This window comes from Oncorhynchus keta, chromosome 10, assembly GCF_023373465.1.
Source record: "Oncorhynchus keta strain PuntledgeMale-10-30-2019 chromosome 10, Oket_V2, whole genome shotgun sequence".
Lineage (NCBI taxonomy): Eukaryota > Metazoa > Chordata > Actinopteri > Salmoniformes > Salmonidae > Oncorhynchus > Oncorhynchus keta.
This window is the reverse complement of record NC_068430.1, coordinates 42,010,568-42,032,897: the sequence shown is the minus strand read 5'-3', so window position 1 is coordinate 42,032,897 and position 22,330 is coordinate 42,010,568. Positions and strand designations below refer to the sequence as shown.

The 22,330-nt window shown below is 41.1% G+C and overlaps 1 protein-coding gene across 1 annotated transcript; it reads right to left on the bottom strand.

Moving 5' to 3' along the window:
• Positions 1-793: 793 nt before the first annotated feature.
• On the bottom strand, positions 794-16,053 carry LOC118388759 (myosin heavy chain, fast skeletal muscle-like). Its single transcript, XM_052527053.1, has 39 exons — positions 16,038-16,053; positions 15,766-15,819; positions 14,612-14,824; positions 14,350-14,493; positions 14,104-14,260; positions 13,974-14,001; positions 13,731-13,851; positions 12,115-12,207; positions 11,967-12,030; positions 11,775-11,873; positions 9,633-9,736; positions 9,263-9,401; positions 8,854-9,122; positions 8,596-8,766; positions 8,201-8,513; positions 7,999-8,069; positions 7,710-7,797; positions 7,504-7,621; positions 7,256-7,379; positions 6,678-6,814; positions 6,311-6,566; positions 5,952-6,194; positions 5,691-5,867; positions 5,425-5,570; positions 5,237-5,327; positions 4,742-5,131; positions 4,540-4,666; positions 4,332-4,450; positions 4,028-4,224; positions 3,752-3,935; positions 3,494-3,659; positions 2,973-3,097; positions 2,547-2,855; positions 2,135-2,464; positions 1,858-2,028; positions 1,636-1,740; positions 1,459-1,554; positions 1,103-1,237; positions 794-984 (listed from the first exon to the last, which is right to left on the bottom strand). The coding sequence occupies exons 3-39, from the start codon at positions 14,810-14,812 to the stop codon at positions 964-966; spliced, it is 5,829 nt and encodes a 1,942-aa protein (XP_052383013.1). The 5' UTR covers positions 14,813-14,824; positions 15,766-15,819; positions 16,038-16,053; the 3' UTR covers positions 794-963.
• Positions 16,054-22,330: the final 6,277 nt, after the last annotated feature.

Sequence of the window (22,330 nt, the reverse complement as noted above, 5' to 3'; positions counted from 1 at the left end):
AGTGACAATATGCCCAGATTAGCTGCAGGGAACTTCAGTGGAGACCATATAAACACAGACACTAGTAGGACAGAAATGTCTTACTATCAGTTAAATATTTATTGTTAACCATTAATATCAAATTGATCAGGTAAATACGTATTTTTCCTCTTACACCTTCTAGAAGGTTCTCCCATCTTCACAGAGGAAGTCTGGAGCTCTGTCAGTGACCATCGGGATCTTGGTCACCTCCCTGACCAAGGCCCTTATCTTAGTTTGGCCAGGCGGCCAGCTCTAGGAAGAGTCTTGGTGGTTCCAAACTTCCTCCATTTAAGAAAGATGGAGGCCACTGTGTTTTTGGGAACCTTCAGAGCTGTAGACATTTTTTGGTACCCTTCCCCAGACCTTGACACAATCCTGTCTCGGGGGTCTATGGATAATTCCTTCGAGCTCATGGCTTGGTTTTTACTCTGACATGCACTGTCAACTGTGAGACCTTATATAGACATGGTTGTGCCTTTCCAAATCATGTCCAATCAATTGAATTTACCACAGGTGGACCCCAATCAAGTTGTACAAACATCTCAAGGATGATCAATGGAAAAAGGATGCGCCTGAGCTCAATTTCGAGTCTCATAGCAAAGGTTCTGAATATTATGTAAATAAGGTATTTCTGTTTTCTATTTTAAATACATTTGAAAAAAATGTCTAAAAACCATTTTTCACTTTGTCAAAATGTGGAAAAAGTCAAGGGATCTGAATACTTTCCGAATGCACTGTATGACTTGTAACTGAGAACGAAACACACAGGAGGGATGATAACAAGCTATTTTTATTGACTGCTGCATGCAGTGTTCACACCCAATGTGCCATTGTTCACACATAGGGTAGGCCTACTAGTTACAGTATGTAAACATTTCACAAGAAATTCATATTGTATGGTTGCTTGTGAATGTCTCGTTTCCTCCATTCCTCCAAAGCTGATCACTCCATTGTATCCTTGGACTAAAAGAAACATTTAGGGAACAATAATTAGAAATGAATCACATGAATCTAATTCCTAATCTCAGCCATATTTGTTGAATGGCAACAAAATGACCTATTAATAAACGGTTGATCGTACCTTGCCGCCAATTTCACGGTTCTTGGCTCTCATCTTGCTGACCTGTGACTCAGCGATGTCGGCACGCTCTTGAGCTTCCTCCAGCTCATGCTGTACCTTCCTGTACCTGGACAGGTGAGTGTTTGACTGCTCCTCCTGTAAGACAAACCAACTGGTCAAATGTAACATATATACTGTAAGCCTTATTATAAGACATTATAAAGTCTCAAACCTGCTTACAAGTTAAGTTATGGAGCGTTATATCCGCAGGCCATAGGTAAAGTGAAGTAAATGTTACCAAAGTAAATCTAGAATTCATAGTTGAAACTATGCCGTTTTATGGTATTTCTACGATAATACGAATTCAATTTACTTACAGCCTCCTCAGACTGTCTCTTGTAGGCTTTCACTTTCAGCTGCAGCTTGTCCACCAGATCCTGGAGCCTGTTCGCATTCTTCTTATCCTCCTCAGTCTGTATAAATTAAAGGACGATTATGGCTTCGGGGTCAAGATGACTCTTTACAGAGTACTTCTCATCAGATGTTGAAAGTACCTGGTAGCTGAGCTCCTTGACTCTCCTCTCGTATTTGCGAACACCTTTAATAGCATCAGCTGAACGTCTCTGTTCAACATCAACTTCACTCTCCAATTCACGGACCTGGAATGAAATCATTTGATTATAACCAAGTTATTACAGTGTATTTCCTTTGTCATTGGTGGAGTCATTAGTAGTCAGTGTGAATGTTTTCATTAAGATGATGTAGTTAGAGTTTACCCTAGCCTCCAGTTTCTGGAGTTGCTTCTTTCCGCCCTTCATGGCCAGATTCTCAGCCTCATCCAGACGGTGCTGCAGGTCCTTCACTGTGACCTCCAGGTTCTTCTTCATCCTCTCCAGGTGAGAGCTGGTGTCCTGTTCCTTCTTCAGCTCCTCAGCCATCATGGCAGCCTGCCACCATGGCATTTCATGTAGAAATGGATAGAGATGTTACTTATCGGCATTTACATTTTGCTGTAAGAGTTTAAGATTTATATTATATGCTATAAGGACTCACATCAGTAATAGCCTTCTTGGCCTTCTCATCTGCATTTCTTGCTTCCTGGACAGTGTCTTCCATTTCACCTTGGATCTGAGTAAGGTCAACTTCCAGCTTCTTCTTGGTGTTTATAAGGCTGGTATTCTGAGAATGCAGCAGTCCAACACGCTCACTGGCATCAACCAGCTCCTGTTCGGCCACTTTGCGGCCTCTCTCTGTCTGCTCCAGGGCAGCCCTCAGTTCTTCAATCTCAGCCAGCATCAAGTTATTCCTACGCTCCACTATGGCTACTTGCTCCTTCATATCATCTGAGGCGCGGACAGCATCATCAAGGTGCAATTGGGCATCCTGAGGTCAAAGGAAGAAAACTCAATGATATCATATTTGTTTCACAGCCTTCCCGAGTCAAGTAGATGTTTAAAATCCATACCTTGAGTGCTCCCTGGATGTTCCTCAGCTGTTTTTGGCTTTCAGCAGCCTGGCGGTTGGCATGGCTCAACTGAATCTCCATCTCATTGAGGTCTCCCTCCATCTTCTTTTTGATTCTCAGGGCATCATTCCTGCTCCTGATCTCAGTGTCCAGAGTGCTCTGCATGGAGTCCATCATCCTCTGGCTGTTCCTCTTGATCTGCTCTGTCTCCTCATCCTTCTCTGCCAGCTTCCTGTCAACTTCACTTTTAACCTGGGTTAGCTCTAGCTGAACATGGAGAATCTTGGATTCCTCATGCTCCAGCGTAGCCTTAAAATGTATCAAAATCGCAATTAAGTTATAGATGAGTAATAGACAACAGAATATATTGTACCTACTTCCCCTTCCCCTTTTTAAAAGGGGCATCTTATCTGTATTTTCTTTTACCTCTGCTTCCTCCAGGGCCGTCTGAAATTCTGACTTCTCAAGCTCCACTGTCTTCTTTCCCTTCTCCAGCTCATGGATGGTCTTTCCAGACTCACCAATATGTTCAGTCAGGTCAGCGATTTCCTCTTTGAGAAACATGGAAATAGTGGTTATTACACAAGATGGTCAATTAGATTGCTTAAAGACTATTTACTCTAATTGGAATATTTAAAGAAAATGTTAAACTGCATGTATTGTTTTATTGCATGTAGACATTAAAGTGTTCCCAGATTTCTATTAAATTTGACCTATAATTAATTACAACATGAGTGAAATAGATTTCCTTTCAATTTGTTTTAATTAAGTATGTTAAATGACAGCTTATCTGTGTTAGAATGATGTGGGCATACCCCAATAACAGAATGGTGTGGGTATATACCGGTCATTAAACATATTAATGTGAGTTGACTGCTGATTGGCCAGCTTATGGGATGTTCACTGGACAGTTACTTTAAGTTTGATTTAGAATGTTTGGAACATACGTTGCAGGTTCTTGTTCTCCCTCTTCAGTGTCTCCAGGTGGTCCAAACATTCTTCATAGGAGTTCTTCATCTTGAACAGCTCGGTGCTGAGAGAGCGGGCCTCTTTCAGAGACCCCTCTAGCTCTGCCTGGCCCTCCTCATACTTCTGCTTCCACTCTGCCAGAACCTGGAAGTGTCATTAACAGGTTCATGAATAAATTAGTGACTGAATCGGTGGATTTCATTCATTTTTCCTTGCCATCTTGTCTTTCATGGTACCTTGTCAAAGTTCCTCTGCTTCTTGTCAAGCTGGGCAGCTGAAGCATTAGCTCGCTCCACATCAATCATGAGATCCTCCACTTCACCCAGGAGTCTCTGCTTGGTCTTCTCCAGAGAAGCACACTTGGAGTTTGTTGCCTCAATTGTCTCTTGTGCGTCTTGCAGACGCTGTGCAAGCTTTTTCCTGTAAAGGTATAGAAACATGTTTGTTTTTCTCTGATGTTTGCCATTGTATGTATTTTGGTCATTATGAACATGTTCAATGTCTTTAATTACTTGGCATCCTCAAGCTCCTCAGTGCGCTGAATGGCATCAGTCTCATATTTGGTTCTCCACTGAGCCACCTCGCCGTTGGCCTTGGACAATCCACGCTGCAGCTCAACTTTGGCCTCCTGCTCCTCTTCATACTGCTCCCTGAGCAGGTCACAGTCATGGCGGGCTGATTGAACAGAATGGGCCAAGGCATTCTTGGACTTTCGGTTGATTTGTAGAGAAAGAAACCTTTCTTTAGAAATTGTTCAAAATGATTTGTACACATTTGATGCATTTCTTTGCAAACCTATTAAGTGATTCATCCTACTTTCACTTCTTCCTCGATGTGCCTCTTGAGTTCCTCAACCTGCTGTGTGAAAGCTTGCTTGCCCCTGGTCAACTGGGAAACCAGAGCTTCTTTTTCCTCCAGCTGACGCCCGTATTCACCTGATTGAAGATACAATGTAGGAAATATGTTTCTAGCAGATATATTGATGATGTTTGTTTGGGTAAGTAGTGTTTCTTTGCACACTAACCATTCTCTGTCAGCAGTCTTGCCCTTAGCACACCTATGTCATTCAATTGGCGCACATGTTCATCGTTCTTGGATTTGAGCTCACTCATTTGATCCTCAAGAGAGCGGCACATTTTCTCATAGTTTCCCTGAAACAAGTACAGTTTTAGAGTTATTTGATCACGACTTGTTCTTTGACTTCAATATAAACCTGTTGTTTTTACCTTTGATTTGGAAACAGACTCCAGGTTGCTGGAGAGGTCATCAATCTCCATTTTGAATTCGCTCTTCTCCTTCTCCAGCTTCTGCTTGACACGCTGGAGGTTGTCTATTTGTTCTCCCAGTTCTGCCACAGTGTCGGCCTGCTTCCTACGGAGTGCAGCAGCCGTGGCCTCATGCTGCAGGGTGGATTCTTCAAGATCACGACGCAGCTTCTGGAACTCAGCCTCACGCTTCTTGCTCATCTCAATCTGGACAGATGTTGCACCTCCAGCTTCTTCAAGCCTCTCACTGATCTCCTCAAGTTCCCTGGAGAGATCAGACCTCTGCTTCTCAACCTTGGCCCGAGCAGCACGTTCAGCCTCAATCTCCTCCTCCAGCTCCTCAACCCGAGCCTGAAATACATGGTCGTATATATTCAGGCCTTGCAAAGCCAACTTGAAAATATTCATTCTTATAGATTTGAATCACTTTAGTTAAGTTCTACATCTTGAATCAACCTGGAGCTCCTTGATCTTCTTCTGGAGCTGAAGACCAAGTGTCTGTTCATCCTCAACCTTGTTAAGAAACTGGCTTAACTCAAAGTCCTTCCTATGTACAGTTGAACACAAGAACAGGGAATGGAGATGAAGTTGAAGTAATTTTGGTAAAATATACGAGCTTGCTTTATTATTGGTCAGCAACTTACTTCTTAATCTTCTCCTCTGACTGCTGCCTGTCATTTTCCAGATCCATTACGGATTCCTGGGACAGTTTCAGATCTCCTTCAAGCTTCCTTTTGGCTCTCTCAAGGTCCATGCGGACTTTCTTCTCTTGCTCCAGAGATCCTTCCAGCTGTTTTAACAGAGAGAAGGCATTATTGTACTGTGGTTCCATCTACATGTGCATACGGATAATGTACTACTAGTTATAACCTCTTTTTACTCCCTCAATTCAGTTTGTTTTTTTGCTCACATCATCCACTTGCTGTTCAAGCTTGGTCTTGGCTTTGGTCAGAGTGTTGACTTTGTCTTCCTCAGCCTGGAGATCATCAAGGACTTGCTGATGCGCCTCTTGGAGGGCTTTCTTCTCCTTGGTCAACTTGGCAATGGTTTCATCTTGGGAGGCCATCTCCTCCACTAGGTTTTTAACCTAAGTAGAATCATGTAATGCTTCATTAACATGGTTGCCTGTATCTATAGAGATGCACAAAGGTTGTATTGAAAAATAGATAACCTTGTTTTCGGTGGCATGTTTCTCCTTCTCTACTTTGGCCAAGGTGAGCTCCAAGTCATCAATGTCTTTCTTTAGCTCAGAGCACTCGTCCTCCAGTTTCCTTTTCTTGGCAGTCACCTCAGCATTGAGCTCCTCCTCATCCTCCAGCCTTTCAGTTGTCTCTTTGAGTTTGGCTTCAAGCTGGATCTTACTCTTAATGAGTCCCTCACACCTTTCCTCGGCATCATTGAGGCTCTCACCTTCCTAGAGTTATGATTATATGATATTTTATTATTTGTTCCACAGTTATACTCTCAAATATAAACAAGGGTCGATGCGCATTGTACTAATCCACTCCTTCAGTTGCAGATGCTACTTACAGATGCTACTTGTAACGCCAAGGCATTTCTTTCATTCAGTATAGCAACCATCTTCTCTTCAAGCTCTTTCTTCTTGGACAATGCCTTTGTCAGATCCTCCTTTGTTTTTTCAAAGGTCTCCTTCATTTGGGCCATCTCCTTCTCAGTTTCAGCACTCTTTAGAAGAGGCTTGATCTTGAAGTACAGCTTCATCCATGGCCAGGTTTTGACGTTCATGAAGGAGCGGATGTTGTATTGGATGGCGAAAGTAGACTCTCTGTCAAAATCCAAACAAATAAAAATATAGTTGGATCAAGTCAATTATAAACGCAACAACTGTGTAAACCAATGAGGATGGATAGACACTTCTTTCCAGCAAAGCCTTTACCTCCTCTCGATCATCTTCATATACTCCCTCCTCATGAGGAAACCTCTGCACAGGGCCTGAGTCATGGTCACCAGAGAAGCCAGTTTCTCATCTCGCATCTCTTCCAGAGTACCCAACAGACCAGCTTTGAAGAACACCTGCAATTTAGTGTTTATTAGAAAAGTATTCTAAACTCAGCGGTTCAAAGAGCATTTTAACACCTTTTAAAGGAGTAATTTCGGAAACCCAGAACTAAAATATTATGTAACTGCGTCACATGCTCGATTAGGTTCTGGGGGAAGATGTACAGTATATGAGAAAAGATACTAATGAGAGAAACAGTCTCCACCTCACTAAATGGAAACTCTAAGCCAAAGCCCCCCCCCCCATTAAGAAAACGTTCCATTTGAAATCATTGCTTAAAATTATTGCTTCAAATCTCTGCCCCCACTTTCCAGTGATGGAAAACTAAAGTACCGGAAGTACCGTTGCTCGTTAGTAGTTGGATGCCACAGTCTTTTGACAGACGTTAACATTACAATACCATTTATGTTATGTAGTCTGTCAACCAGAGATTAGTAAGAGGAACAATGTTTTACCTTGGTGTGCCCAAACTTGTACTGAGTGTGGTCCACATCAATGGACCCCAAGAGCTTCTCTGAAGCCTTCTTGTTGTCCATGAACTGTCCCTCAGGGATGACTTTGGCATTCAATACTTTGTATCTGAAAGAAGAGATAGTTCAACTTCATCGATCAATACCACGCAGTATCCACACAGTGGTGTTGGATGCCACAATATCTGCAACCACTGACGATGGCTGACTTTTCAAGAGTACTGTGTAATTACCTCTGCTTGAAGTCACCATATTGGATTCGGCTGGGGAAGCCCTTTCTGCAGATTCTTATACCTTCCAGTACACCATTACACCTCAGCTGGTGGATGACCAGGAAGTTTTCCATCAGACCTTGTAGACAAATGTAATGTTTTACTCGTTTATTTTCATAAAACTTCTTCACAGGGTTAAAAACCATTTCCAGATGTTTAGCACTTACCTGGTGTCTTTGATTCATTGGGAATCAAACAGCGCACAAAGTGCGGATGAGTGCTCCTCAAGTTGGTCATCAGCTTGCCCAAGTTTTCCTGAAAGTTGAAACATATTTAAACCAACAATAAACATTTCCCTTGCAAACTCCAAACTCAATTGTTGAATCTCAAACATTTTGAACAAAAGCTATTTCAGATCCACGCACACCTTAAACATATTATGATATGAATACAATTATAATATTTCCCCTCTCCCATCATAAAGGAATATCCTCTCAATTTTTGATTAACACACACCCTGAACAGAGCAGACACTGTCTGGAAGGAGCCACCCTTCTTCTTGGCGCCACCCTTCTTGCTTGCAGCCTCTATTTGTATATTCAAAAGATACATTCCAGCATTACAGGGATGCAAAATGTGTTAGTATTTACTGAAGTAATGCCATAACTAGGCTTTATGTAAATATTTGTAAAAACTCTGTGTGAACAGTGAACACTACCATCGGCTGCTGGAGTTACATAGAGATAAGCCAGCAGTTTGACTGTAGACTTCTGGTAGAGTTGCACAACAGAGTCGTTCAGGGGGTCCTTGTTCTTGTCCAGCCAGCCTGTGATACTGTATTCTACAATACCAGCATAGTGCACAAGGGCAAAGTGGGCTTCCTTCCCTGCCTCCTTTCCTTTGGTAGGCTTTGGCTTTTGGAAGGCGGCAGTTTTGCCAAGATGCTGTTCATTCAGCTTGGTCTTGAAGGTAGTGTCAGAAGCTTTGGGGAACATGCACTCCTCTTCAAGGATGGAGAAGATGCCCATTGGCTGTTGAGAACAGAATAATTTTAATAGAGACCAGGCTTTTTTACAGTAAAATATTGATTTAAAAAAATGTTATTATGCATACCTTCTCAATAAGCTCAATGCAGGCAGCCAAGTCCATACCAAAGTCAATGAACGCCCATTCAATTCCTTCTTTCTTGTACTCCTCTTGTTCCAGTACGAACATGTGGTGGTTGAAAAACTGTTGCAGTTTCTCATTGGTGAAGTTGATGCAAAGCTGCTCCAAGCTGTTGTACTGAAGAAAAGAAAAATATTTAGGGTAGTGATTTAAGTCAGCTAGTTAGTGTAAATTGGAAGGAAAAGCGATTTGATTACCACTCACATCAAAGATCTCAAATCCAGCGATGTCCAGCACACCAATGAAGAATTGTCTGGCCTGCTTTGTGTCTAACATCTCATTGATACGGACGACCATCCACAAGAACATTTTCTCATAGACTGATTTACAGAGGGCCATAACTGAGTTGCCAACCTGTGGTACAGTCTGCCCCTTGGTCACCATCTCATTCCCGACCTTCACTCTGGGGTAGCACAGAGCTTTGAGCAAGTCAGCGGAGTTCAGGCCCATGAGGTAGGAGATTTTATCAGCCACTAAGATGGAAGGTAAAATGGTACTCTTTTTTTTTTTTACAAAGATCAGATATTTCAATCACCAGGTTGAGTAAATATTGATTTGATTTCATGCATGTAATGTACACCAGTTTGACAACGCCAGAGATTCCTGATTTTACCTTCTGTGCCATCAGGCTCGGCCTGCTCCTCACGCTGCTTCTGCTTGAACTTCATTGCCCCATGATGCATCACAGAACCAGTCAGCTTGAAGATGCCAATCTTCTCATCAGCAGTGAAGCCCAAAATGTCAATGGCCTCCTGTGATTTAAAGTAGAGGTGGGCTATGTTTACACAAAATGGACTTCCTTGAAAAGCAAGTTGATTTCCCTCTTATCCTGGAAGAACACTACACATCACTTCTTTCGAGAACACTTCCAGAAAGAAAGACACGATTCTGTGCAACATCAATCAAAATACTATCAAAATATGATTCATTATGGTAAGAACAAACAATTATGGCATGAAATAACATATGTCATTTTGACTTGCGTCAGTGGCAATGAACTCGTCCACATCACAGATACTCTTGACGGTGATTTCACCCTGACTGAGCATGGGATAGTCGTAGGGGTTGGTGGTGATCAGAAGAGCATCTGGAATATAAACACATGTTTAACAGTGACGTTATTAACCTGTTCAACTCTGCCACTCTTTGGTGGCATTTTCTAAATGACACATAATATTGTATACTACCCCTCATACAGTACATTTTGGTTACAAAACCATAAGTCTTAAGAACTGTGGGATTCTGATAAAGGTGTCAGAAACAATGTGACTATTACAGAGCCCAAGATATATTTTGTTCAATGTTGGGGAATAAAATATTTGAAAGTCTAGGTTTGACATAAAATATGTCACCAATTACTGTTCCAAAAGGATATATTTTATATTTAATTTTTATTAAAAAGTCAGATCTTTTACTTAATGTTGTCACTTCAAACATGCTCAAATTTCCATAGGAACACAGACATTTTAAAAACGCAGGACAAAGTAATCTTTCGTCTCACAGGAATCCTTTTTCGTCTTAGAGGAATGATATACTGTCACGTCCTGACCATATAAAACCTGTATTATATTTTCTATGTGGGGTTCTAGTTTTGATACTCTATGTTGGTGATTTGTATGATTCCCAATTAGAGGTAGCTGGTTACCTTTGTCTCTAATTGGGGATCATAATTAAGTAGCATTTTTCCCACCTGTGGTTTATGGGATATTGTTTATGTTTAGTTGCCTGTTAGCACTGAATTGTCGTCACGGTTAGTTTATTCTTTATTGTTTTGTATTTGTTTAAGTTTCACTTTTTTCATTAAAATATGTGGAACTCTACATATGCTGCGCCTTGGTCCACTCCTTGTAACGATCTTAATATACATAATTTATGAGGAGAAAGCTGAAGTGTCTATCTATCCAGTGTGTAAATATACCCCCTGTCTGATTCCCAGTTCGTCCACTAGATGGGAGCAAGAAATGATATGACGTATCTTGGCCACTGTTTGGTTGGTTTGGGTAGTGAGTCACAGTGCCAAAATGGCTGAACAGATTTTCAAGCCTGACATCTTACAATGACCCAAGAAATCAGGCCTTTGAAGTGATACTTAAAAAAAATAAACAAGACACAGACAGGTGAAGAAACTTCAAACTTATTTTCCCAATCACTTTTCCTATTATAAATGAGTGAACTAGATCAACGGTCAGTGGTGGAACAAGTATACTCAGACTTATGTCATACTCATGTCATACTTGAGTAAAATAATAGAAAATGACTCAAGTAAAAGTGACCCAGTAAAATACTAATTGAGTAAAAGTCTAAAAGTATTTGGCTTTAAATATACTTAAGTATCAAAAGTATAAATCATCTCAAATTCCTTATCTTAAGCAAATATTTTTACTTTATGGATAGCCAGGGGCACACTCCAACACTCAGACATATTTTACAAGCAACGAATTTGTGTTTATAAGACAGTAGTTTTGGAATTGTTCGTTAGATTACTTGTTGGTTATCACTGCATTGTCGGAACTAGAAGCACAAGCATTTCGCTACACTCGCATTAACATCTGCTAACCATGTGTATGTGACAAATACAATTTGATTTGATTTGATTTGATGTGATTTGTTTTGTGAGTCCGTTTGTCCGCCAGATCAGTGGCAATAGAGATTACCAGGGATGTTCTCTTTATTAGTGCGTGAATTGCACAATTTTCCTGTCCTGCCAAGCATAAAAAATGTAATGAGTACTTTTGGGTGTCATGAAAAATGTATGGAGTAAAATGTAAATAATTGTCTTTGGGAATGTTGTGAAGTAAAAGTAAAAGTTGTCAAAAATATAAACAGTAAAGTAAAGTACAGATACCCCAAATAACTACTAGTATTTTTTACTTAAGTACTTTACACCACTGTCAAGGGTGCATGTGGAGGATGCATACAAGGTAATGTGGATGGAGAAGGAAATGTATTGCTTTGCAATGACCATCAGGGTGTACCCTATTTGGGGGTAACCCCCAAACTCACCAGACCCAGTACAGAGACCAGAACAACTTCTCAGAGTTTAACAGGCTTTTATGTAGCCCTATTGGCATTATGTAGCCCTATCGGCATTATGAATCCCATGTCATATTTCATATTTCTCTCACCCAGCAATTGTGGCTGGTGTCCAGTCATGAGCTGATAGAAGATGTGGTAGCTTCTCTCAGCAGACAGCTGGAATGTCACTCTAGACTTCTCCAGCAGATCTGTAGTTCAAGTATAGCATGATTAAGAGTGTGTTGTATAACATACATTTTTTAGATGTAAATAAAAAGTATGAAAAAAATGAAGATACTTACAAGTTTCAATATCGGCTGAAGCCAGCTTTCCGGTAGTTCCAAAATGGATTCTGATGAATTTACCCTGAACAGTCGAGACATTGTAAGTAGTTCTTCAAGTTTTTAACAGGCAGCAAGTAATGTGAAGCGGCATTTTAACATTACTTACAAAACGGGAGGAGTTGTCATTCCTCACAGTCTTGGCATTACCATAAGCCTCCAGCAGAGGGTTAGCTGCAATGATTTGATCCTCCAGCGAGCCCTAGAGATGACATGATACAGCAAACTTTATAAATGAAGAGTTTCATTCCAAAATTCTATACAATATATACATTTTCAGAAACATTGGTAAATTCGATTTTATTGTTTAAAGAAATTATTAAAGATCTAATCATGACATGGGGTTGTTCAATGATATGTATTTGTGTAAAATCCATCACTTGGGCATCCCGGGTGGCGCAGCGGTCATGTCTGTCATTGAAAAACCCCATGCCATGGCGTCACTACAGACTCGGGTTCGATCCCAGGCTGTGTCACAACCGGCCATGCCCGGGACTCCCGTAGGGCAGCCCACAATTTCCCCAGCTTCGTCCGGGTTAGGGGAGGGTTTTGGCCAGAGGGGCTTTACTTGGCTCATCACGCTCTAGCGACTCCTTGTGGTGGGCCTGGCACCTGCAGGATGACTTTGGTCGTCAGTCGAAGGTGTTTCCTCCGACACATTGGTACAGCTGGCTTCCGGGTTAAGCAGGCGGGTGTTAAGAAGCGCGGTTTGGCGGATCATGTTTCGGAGGACGCATGACTCGACCTTCGCCTCGGCGATGAGACAAGATCGTAATTGGGTCGCAATTGGTTATCACGAAATTGGGGAGAAAAAGGGGGAGAAAATACAATAAAATAATAAATAAAAATCTATCACTTGATGGTTTCATTTCATAGAGACAAATACGTTTTTTCTTTGCTAAATGCTCTAAATCCATCTCTTAGAGAAATAAGTAGTACTGCTAGGTTTTACACAGTCAAATGTAACAAATAACTAGACTTTATTTAAGGTGCCACCAAAAATATCAAAGATTAGCCTATGTTGATGAGACAATAAAGAGGCCTTCTCTGTTTCAGTTCATTTAAATTGCACCAGTAAGTGAGCATACCAGTGAGCATGTGCTGATAGGCATTATCAGAGATAGAGAAGATGTGGGGTGGGGCCTCAATTCTCTTTTTCCTGTGCCCTAGACCCTAGAACGCAATTATGTAGATCTGAGATGCAATAAGCGACATGGTGAGACCTGGCCTATGAGAGCGCAAAATGACGCGATTACCATATGGATTACTCCTGTCAAAATGCGTAGGGTTTCGTGATCCATTTTGGATTGGGCCATGGCCTTTGAAACTGATGGGCGTTGTGGAGAGCCGTAAGTGTACAAAGCTCCCCACTGGAGCCAGGGGTTTAATCCCTGCATCCACCCTTCCCACTACATCTCCCACCTGCCTGTATGGCACTTTCGTTTCAGATACCAACACTAAATAAAGTGTCAAAATATCCTTAAAATATACATTTTTTAATGAATAAGGAAGCGCACTACTTTTCAGTTTTCTGCATTTGTACTGAAACAAATATAGACCTAAACAATATTATTTATTTTCTGAATAATACATTTAAAATATAGCAAATTTGGTCATCAGTACCCACACAAAAAAATAACAATAGCATGATGCCTCTGCCTAAAATCAACATACTTTAATCTTGACATACTGTATTTGCACAGTATATACAATAATGTGTCTCACCTTTATTTTCCCAGAAGCAGCAGCTGCTGCTTGCTCCTTCTTGCCTCCAGCCACTGCGATTGTCGCAAAGTACTGGATGACACGTTTGGTGTTCACAGTCTTTCCTGCACCGGATTCTCCGCTACGGGGAGGAAACACTCAAAATAAACACTTTACACAGTTGTTTTCTGTTCAAAATGACTGAAGACTAAAGACTCAATGAAGTTGATACGGTCATTAGGCTGCACAGACACAGGTGCTTACGTAATGAGGATTGACTGGTTTTCACGATCTGCAAGAGGGAAAAATATCAAAGATTAGCCTATGTTGATGAGACAATAAAGAGGCCTTCTCTGTTTCAGTTCATTTAAATTGCACCAGTAAGTGAGCATACCAGTGAGCATGTGCTGATAGGCATTATCAGAGATAGAGAAGATGTGGGGTGGGGCCTCAATTCTCTTTTTGCCTCTGTAAGCATTCACAACCGACTGGTCGTACACTGGGAGCCACTTGTAGGGGTTCACAGTGACACAGAACAGCCCAGAGTAGGTCTGTAATAGAGGGGAATAATGTTTGTTAACATTTCAACTCTCCATTGATTCATGTCTTGACCGCTAGATTATCTTTCATTTAAGCTCACGTAGATCATCCATGCTGCGTAACGCTCTTTGAGGTTATACAACACCGTGGCCTCATTGAGGTGGGTCATCATGGCCATGTCCTCAATTTTATCGTACTTTGGAGGGTTCATGGGGTGGATATCATCCTCTTTTACAGTGATGGTCTGTGCCAAGAAAATACACATAAAAGAGATGAATTATTAATCTAAAATGTTACTTACCTTATGTGTACTAATCCATTTTTATTAGAGTGCTGAGATGGAGATACATTATATCACTTACTTTGTTACACAGTGTTTTGACAGTGGCTTTGCCACCCTCTCTACTCTGGAGAACCCCTTTGAGGTACATCTCTTTGGGCTCAACCACAAAGAAAGCTGATTTGGCATCAAAGGGAGCGGCCTGGGCCGTGATCCTCTCCCTTTCCGGCTTGCGGAGGTAGATGGCCGCCGCGCCAAAGCACTGCATCTCTGAGTCCCCCATGGTGGCTCTTTACTATTAGAATGTAATGCATTGTTGTTAACAAAGACTCAGATACCTACAAAATATAAACAATGGAGAAATACGACTTTAGATTTTTTACTTATGATAGGTTACGTCAGTTGTACTAAGCTCATGCGGCATAAGTTATAGGCTTTTCACAGAGAATCACTGGGTTGGTGGCACCTTCATTTGGGAGGATGGGCTTGTGGTAATGACTGGAGAGGAATTGTGGAATGGTATCAAATACATCAAAAAGCTGGTTTCCATGTGTTTGATGCCATTCTATTCGCTCCGTTCCGGTCATTATTATGAGCCGTCCTCCCTTCAGCAGCCTCCTGTGGTGGGTACATTAGTTGAAATGATCATTGAACAAGGTGTTACAGATGATGCCTTTAGAGAGTTGGAATCTTCCTCATTATTAACGTCTTAACGGACTTGAAATCATTTGCCACTTTATTAAATGGAACACTAGTCACTTTAATAATGTTTACATATCTTGCATTACTCATCTCATATGCATATACTGTACTCTAAACTATTCTACTGTATTTTAGTAGATGCCGCTCTGACATTGCTCGTCCAAATATTTATGCATTCTTAATTCCATTCCTTTGCTTAGATTTGTATATATTGGGTATATGTTGTGAGATTGTTAGATATTACTTGTTAGATATTGCTGCACTGTCGGAACTAGAAGCACAAGCATTTCGCTACACCCGCAATAACATCTGCTAAACACGTGTATATGACCAATACAATTTGATTTGATTTGAACTGCAGATACACAAACTGAAGGTAACTGAAGGTACACACAACAATTATTAAATTGTAATGACAGGACCTTAGCAAAATTAGTAACTAATAATTAACATTCTTGGTACTGTATATGTGATAACACAAAAATGTAACATTTTACAACTACATGTAATGCTTGCAAAGTAAAATGTTTTTACCTTGTTAGACACCAACAGTGCAGGTAGGTCTCTGGCAGCCGTTGAACAGAATACCTAAAAAGACAAAACATTGATTTAGTATTTTACAGCTTCCTCTACATTTTAAAATGTATAATATTAAATCAGATAATGCAATATAGAGAGACTCTAATAATTAAGATATTAAGATTATAATCAAATAAATAATCGGAACGTTTCATTTAAATGTGCTTGTTATCTATGAGCGAAGCACGACTAAACTGAGGTAGCATCTGTGCTGGAGCATGACTTACCTTAGCTGGGTCCCTGTCTGTCCCGATAGGAGTGGTGTCGCATCTTATATAGAGGGACGAGTGCCCTCAGGAGATTACTACTTGATCTCATTGGCCATGTATTTTGGCTTTGTTTGGCAGTAACCTCTAGACTGCTAGTTGACGTGTGACTGCTTCATGAAATATCCCATGATTCATCTCACATATAACCATGGGCGTCAGTGGCTGTCATTGTTTTGAATGATTTATTTAATTGGTGTTGACATTAAATATTGTAGCATATAGAGTATATATATAAATCTTATTTTATATGTTTTTACAAGATATGTAAATATGTGCTTTGTGGTGTGCAGTAAAAACATTGACTCAATCTATGATGACATCTCTACAAAATGTCAAATGAGGTGTGAAAGGTTTTTTGTCAAGCATTTTTAACACTCAAGCTTTGTTTCAAGTAGTGCACAGAACATACTCGACTCAAGGTTAGGTCAATCTCTGGTTCTTACTCTTTCCTTTTTAAACGTTCACTGGCACAACAGAATATCCTCATTTAGCCGTGACATCTTGAAATGTCATTGGTATACGGTTGCAGTAGCCTTGCAAGTCCTAAATTGTTATAAAGAAATAAAATGGGTAAAAAGCCAATGAGCTTGAAGTAAAGTAAGGTGGAGGGTTCCAAGAGATTATTGTTCCACACAACAGGGCCAACAGCTGTGGTCATACCAGCTCATCACATGAAGGAGGATGAGACAACCTCCCAATACGAACCCTTCTTAAGTCATTGAGTGTTTAATCTCGTTGCGTTTCTGCTCCCTCGAGATTGAAAGGTTTTCCCTTTGCGAGTAAAGTCACATTGCACATTACGTGTTTGTTTTATTTTTGTAGGTGTTAAATCTTCTACCAAAGAGTGTTACTTTGAGACGGGGCCAGTTGTTTTTCCACTTGGCACACACTGGTTGAATCAACGTTGTTCCCACGTCATTTCAATGAAATTACGTTGAACCAACATGGAATAGATGTTGAATTGACGTCTGTACCCAGTGGGTTGTAGCAGACACTAATATTGTACTGTTGAAAATGTATCCTGTGTCTTGACAATAGATATTACAAGTAAACACAGTGGAGTACCATTATTATGCTAAGAACACACAGCTCAGAACATTAAGCTAAAATGAGATCTCAATCTGAAGATGTACTGTAGAGATTGACAGTTGTCTAAGAAAGCAACAGGGTGACCTTCCTCCCACAGTTTTGCCAAGAATGTGCCATCGGCACGATTTAAAACCAAGAGAAGGCTGCCAGAAGGATATGTTTTTTTTTTCTTCCATTGGAAAGGTGATCTGAACAGTGGATAGGAGGGTTAAGACATTCTCAAGTGGTTACCCACAGGATATAATGGTCTCCTGTATTCAAGTAGAAATGTGATACTTGATATCTCCTTTGAAACACTCATTTTTTATTAGGACATATTCCATATGGCTGTGTACTGCCAAGTTTCACATGTTTGACATTTAGAAGGTGTATTGTGTTTTCAGGGACCTTGACGTGGCTACTGTCAAATTCAGCCAATTGAGCTTCCTTGTTTGCCAAGCAGCAGCAACTGTGCACAGGGCAGCAGACCACAGTGTCAAGTAAGTAACAACAATAGCATTTTGTTAAATTATTTAGGGTTTTGTTAATCCACGTGTTATTGCTTTGAATTACCTTATTATACCTGCTTATTGTAATGTGCGATTTGAAAGTTTGACATACAGTTGAAGTCGAAAGTTTACATACACCTTAGCCAACTACATTTAAACTCAGTTTTTCACAATACCGACTGTTTAGCCCAGGTTAAGCTCTGGGCTAAACAGAGACAGAACTACACAGGAATCCTTACGCCGGTAGCGTCATTTCTCTAAATATCACACACCATCATCTGGATATGTGTGGTGGAAAAGTTCAACATTCACCTTCTGCTACCATTTCTGTCAAGCTGTCTTCTTACACAGTTTGACGCATACGTTGAATAAATCCAGTGTATTACACCACAGAACACACTGCAACTGCCTCTGCAATGCAATTCTGTTGAAGTCTGAAGTTTTCATACACCTTAGCCAAAAACACGAGTTTAAAATGTATTTCACAGTTCCTGACATTTAATCCTAGTAAATATTCCCTGTCTTAGGTCAGGTAGGATAACCACTTTACTTTAAGAATGTGAAATGTCAGAATAATAGTGGAGGGAATGATTTATTTAATCTCATTCCCAGTGGGTCAGAAGTTTACATACACTCAATTAGTATTTGGAAGCATGGCCTTTAAATTGTTTAACTTGGGTCAAATGTTTCGGGTAGCCTTCCACAAGCTTCCCACAATAAGTTGGGTGAATTTTGACAGAGCTGGTGTAACTGAGTCAGGTTTGTAGGCCTCCTTGCTCGCACACCCTTTTTCAGTTCTTCCAACAAATTGTCTATCGGATTGAGGTCAGGGCTTTGTGATGGCCACTCCGATACCTTGACTTTGTTGTCCTTAAGCCATTTCGCCACAACTTTGGAAGTATGCTTGGGGTCATTGTCCATTTGGAAGACCCATTTGCGACCAAGCTTTAACTTCCCGACTGATTTCTTGAGATGTTGCTTCAATATATCCACATAATTTTCCTCCCTCATGATGCCATTTATTTTGTGCAGTTCACCAGTCCCTTCTGCAGCAAAGCACCCCCACAACATGATGCTGCCACCCCCCTGCTTCACGGTTGGGATGATGTTCTTTGGCTTGCAAGCCTCCCCCTTTTTCTTCCAAACATGGTCATTATGGCCAAAAAGTTATATTTTTGTTTCATCAGACCAGAGGACATTTCTCCAAAAAATATGATCTTTGTCCCCATGTGCAGTTGAAAACCATAGTCTGGCTTTTTTATGGCGGTTTTGGAACAGTGGCTTCTTCCTTGCTGAGCGGCCTTTCAGGTTATGTCGATATAGGACTCGTTTGACTGTGGATATAGATACTTTTGTACCTGTTTCCTCCAGCATCTTCACAAGGTCCTTTGCTGTTGTTTTGGGATTGATTTGCACTTTTTGGACCAAAGTGCATTCATCTCTAGGAGACAGAACGCGTCTCCTTCCTGAGCGGTATGACGGCTTCGTGGTCCCATGGTGTTTATACCTGTGTACTATTGTTTGTACAGATGAACGTGGTACCTTTAGGTGTTTGGAAATTGCTCCCAAGGATGAACCAGACTTGTGGAGGTCTACATTTTGGCCTTGGCTGATTTCTTTTGATTTTCCCATGATGTCAAGCAAAGAGGTACTGAGTTTGAAGGTAGGCCTTGAAATACATCCACAGGTACACCTCCAATTGACTCAAATGATGTCAATTAGCCTATCAGAAGCTTCTAAAGCCATAACACCATTTTCTGGAATGTTCCAAGCTGTTTAAAGGCACAGTTAACTTAGTGTATGTAAACTTCTGACCCACTGGAATTGTGATACAGTGAATTATAAGTGAAATAATCTGTGTGTAAACAATTGTTGGATAAATTACTTGTGTCATGCGCAAAGTGGATGTACTAACCGACTTGCCAAAACTATAGTTTGTTCACAAGACATTTGTGGAGTGGTTGAAAAACAAGTTTTAATGACCCCAACCTAAGTGTATGTAAACTTCCGACTTCAACTGTATATATGAGTCCAGGGATGACTTAATTTATAGATACTTACAAACAAATCCACCTGTGCAGGATGCTCCAACTCTACCTACCTCCTTCAGGTCAAGATATCTGTCTCGTCTCCTCCACTGTGACAGTACTTTTATTGTTTAACTGCTTCCTTACAACTATATGATGTTGATTAGGTCAGGCATATGAAGAGATGTTCCCCAAATCAAATGGCAAAAGGAGTCGATCCCATTCCTTGACTGTCTTTAGCGCACGGTGAGTCTTTCCCACAGGCTAGTCCGCATGAACATTTCGAAGAGCTGGGGATATCCCCTTGATTTTGAATGGTTTCCCTGTTAGTGGATGGTTGAAGTTGTGCCCTTCTAGGTACTACTTTACCGTACATAGTTGCTTTCCATCCAGATACTTGATTTTTAATGTTGCACTTTGCTACATACATTTTTTTTAATTGTAAATGAATTGATTAATTGATTCTTGAAGAATTCAACTTATTAATGCTTCATGAGCTTAGGTCAACTGTCTAAACATGTAATTGTAAACAAACACTGCATATCGTCAAAACATGGCTAATCATTGGCAACTGGGTTGAACTGATTGGCCAAAAGTGTTGACCTGGTTGAAAAAATATCCGAATTGGACTGCCTGTGTAAACACAGCCTTAACTGTTGACACAAAAAGGTGGTGGGGTGGCCACTTTGTCATTGTTTGAACTGCAGATTGCCCCTCGAAAGGAGTTTGACATTGGTTTGTATGACTGAGTCCACAGGAAACTTGTTTTAATTGGCAGCGTGTATTGTATTGTAAGTCCACAAATCAACCACTGCATGGTGCTCCAGATCTACCTGACTCCTTGAGCTTCAGTCTCTCGTCTGCTCCGCTGGAACCCTACAGCCATTCAGAAATGCCTAAAAATGGGAACTCGTTCAAGACAAATATATTGATTTCCACACCAGCAGGTCATGTCTTTCATCAAGTAGTTCATTTGATTTCTTCAAGAACAAATTAGCACTTCAAGCAGATTTTTTTTAAACCCCAGACCAGGTTTCTGTGTGCACCTGATATTTCCACAAGGAACAACTAGGTAAAGGATGAAAACATTATGTTGTCATTCTATCTTAAAGCTGAAATTTGCATTAGGTGAAAAAGCGCAACACTCGTCGCCCAGCGCCCAGCGCATTGTTTTTGTTTTGTTGATGAAACGGAGGAGAGGAGCACTCAGTATCGTGGTAAGAAAATCATTGTAGTACATACTATGCTGTTATGTCGCACGTGCAATGATGTCCGAGGGATAAAAACAGTGTTCGTTGTTTGAAGTAACTTCTTTGTTCTTGTTATATACAGTAGCAAATGGACGTGGCAGTTCCATCAAATACGGATTCCAGCTTTAAGCTCTCATAAGATATTTGTGGAGAGACTTTTCAGAGGAAGATCATTCTCAAGTGCAGAGATGTAAATGTAATCTAAGATGCCATTGTCGGCTGCTTTGTGTGTTTGATGACAAGCACCTAGGTATTTCTAGGTGCTAAATTCCAGAAAATGTCAGCTTCATCCATCACTGGCATACTGTAAGCATCTATCCTGTACTGTTCTTGCTATATAAATTCTCAACCCCTTACATGACCACTATCGTAATGTTAGATGACAATTCCTGTCTGCCGTGCACTGTTTTCTATGTGAAATGTAGGAAATTGAAAGAGCGAGATGCTGCTTATAAACAGGGCAAGGTGACCGGGGACAATAGTTTTTGTTAAACAGTTCAAATATGACTTATGCAGATTGATCAAGATGGCGAAACACAAGTATAGAGACAAAGTGGAGGATCAACTCAGCAGGTCCGACACAAGGCGTATCATGGATTACAAAAAGAAAGCCAGCCACATCACGGTCACCAGATGAGCTGACCCGCCCGAGGAGAGCCCCAGATGACAACGTGGGCTACACACTTAGTCTCTACTGAGGACGTATGGAAGCCAGTCTAACGTGTTAACCCTCGCAAGTCTGCCAGCCCAGATGGCATCTCTCGCCTTGCCCTTAGAGCATGTGCAGACCAGCTGACTGTTGTGTTCTCTGACATTTTCAATCGCTCCCTAGCTCAGGCCTCTATACCCACCTGCATCAAGATGTCCACTATCATCCCTTTGCCCAAGAAAGGGAAAGTAACTGAACTGAATGAATACTGACCATCATCATGAAGTGCTCCGAGAGGCCAGTCAAAGACCACACCACCTCCTCCCTCCCCAACACACTCAACGGTCTCCAATTCGCCTACCGCACTGACAGGTCAATGGACAACAAAATCTCCATTGCACTGCACACTGCCCTCATCCACCTGGACAAGAGGAATGCATATGTGAGAATGCTGTTCATCGACAACAGCTCGGCCTTCAATACCATGGTGCCCTATAAGCTCATTATAAAGCTCACAGCGCTGGGTCTGAACTCCTCCGTATGCAACTGGGTCCTGGACTTCCTGACAGGCCGCCCCCAGGTGGTGATAGTATGCCGCATTGCCTCCTTGACACTGATCCTCAATACAAGGCCCCCACAAGGGTGCGTCCTCAGTCCCCTCCTATATTCTCTGTATACCCACGACTGCGTGGCCTCACACAGTTCCAACTCCATCATCAAGTTCGCTGACTACATGACAGTACTAGGC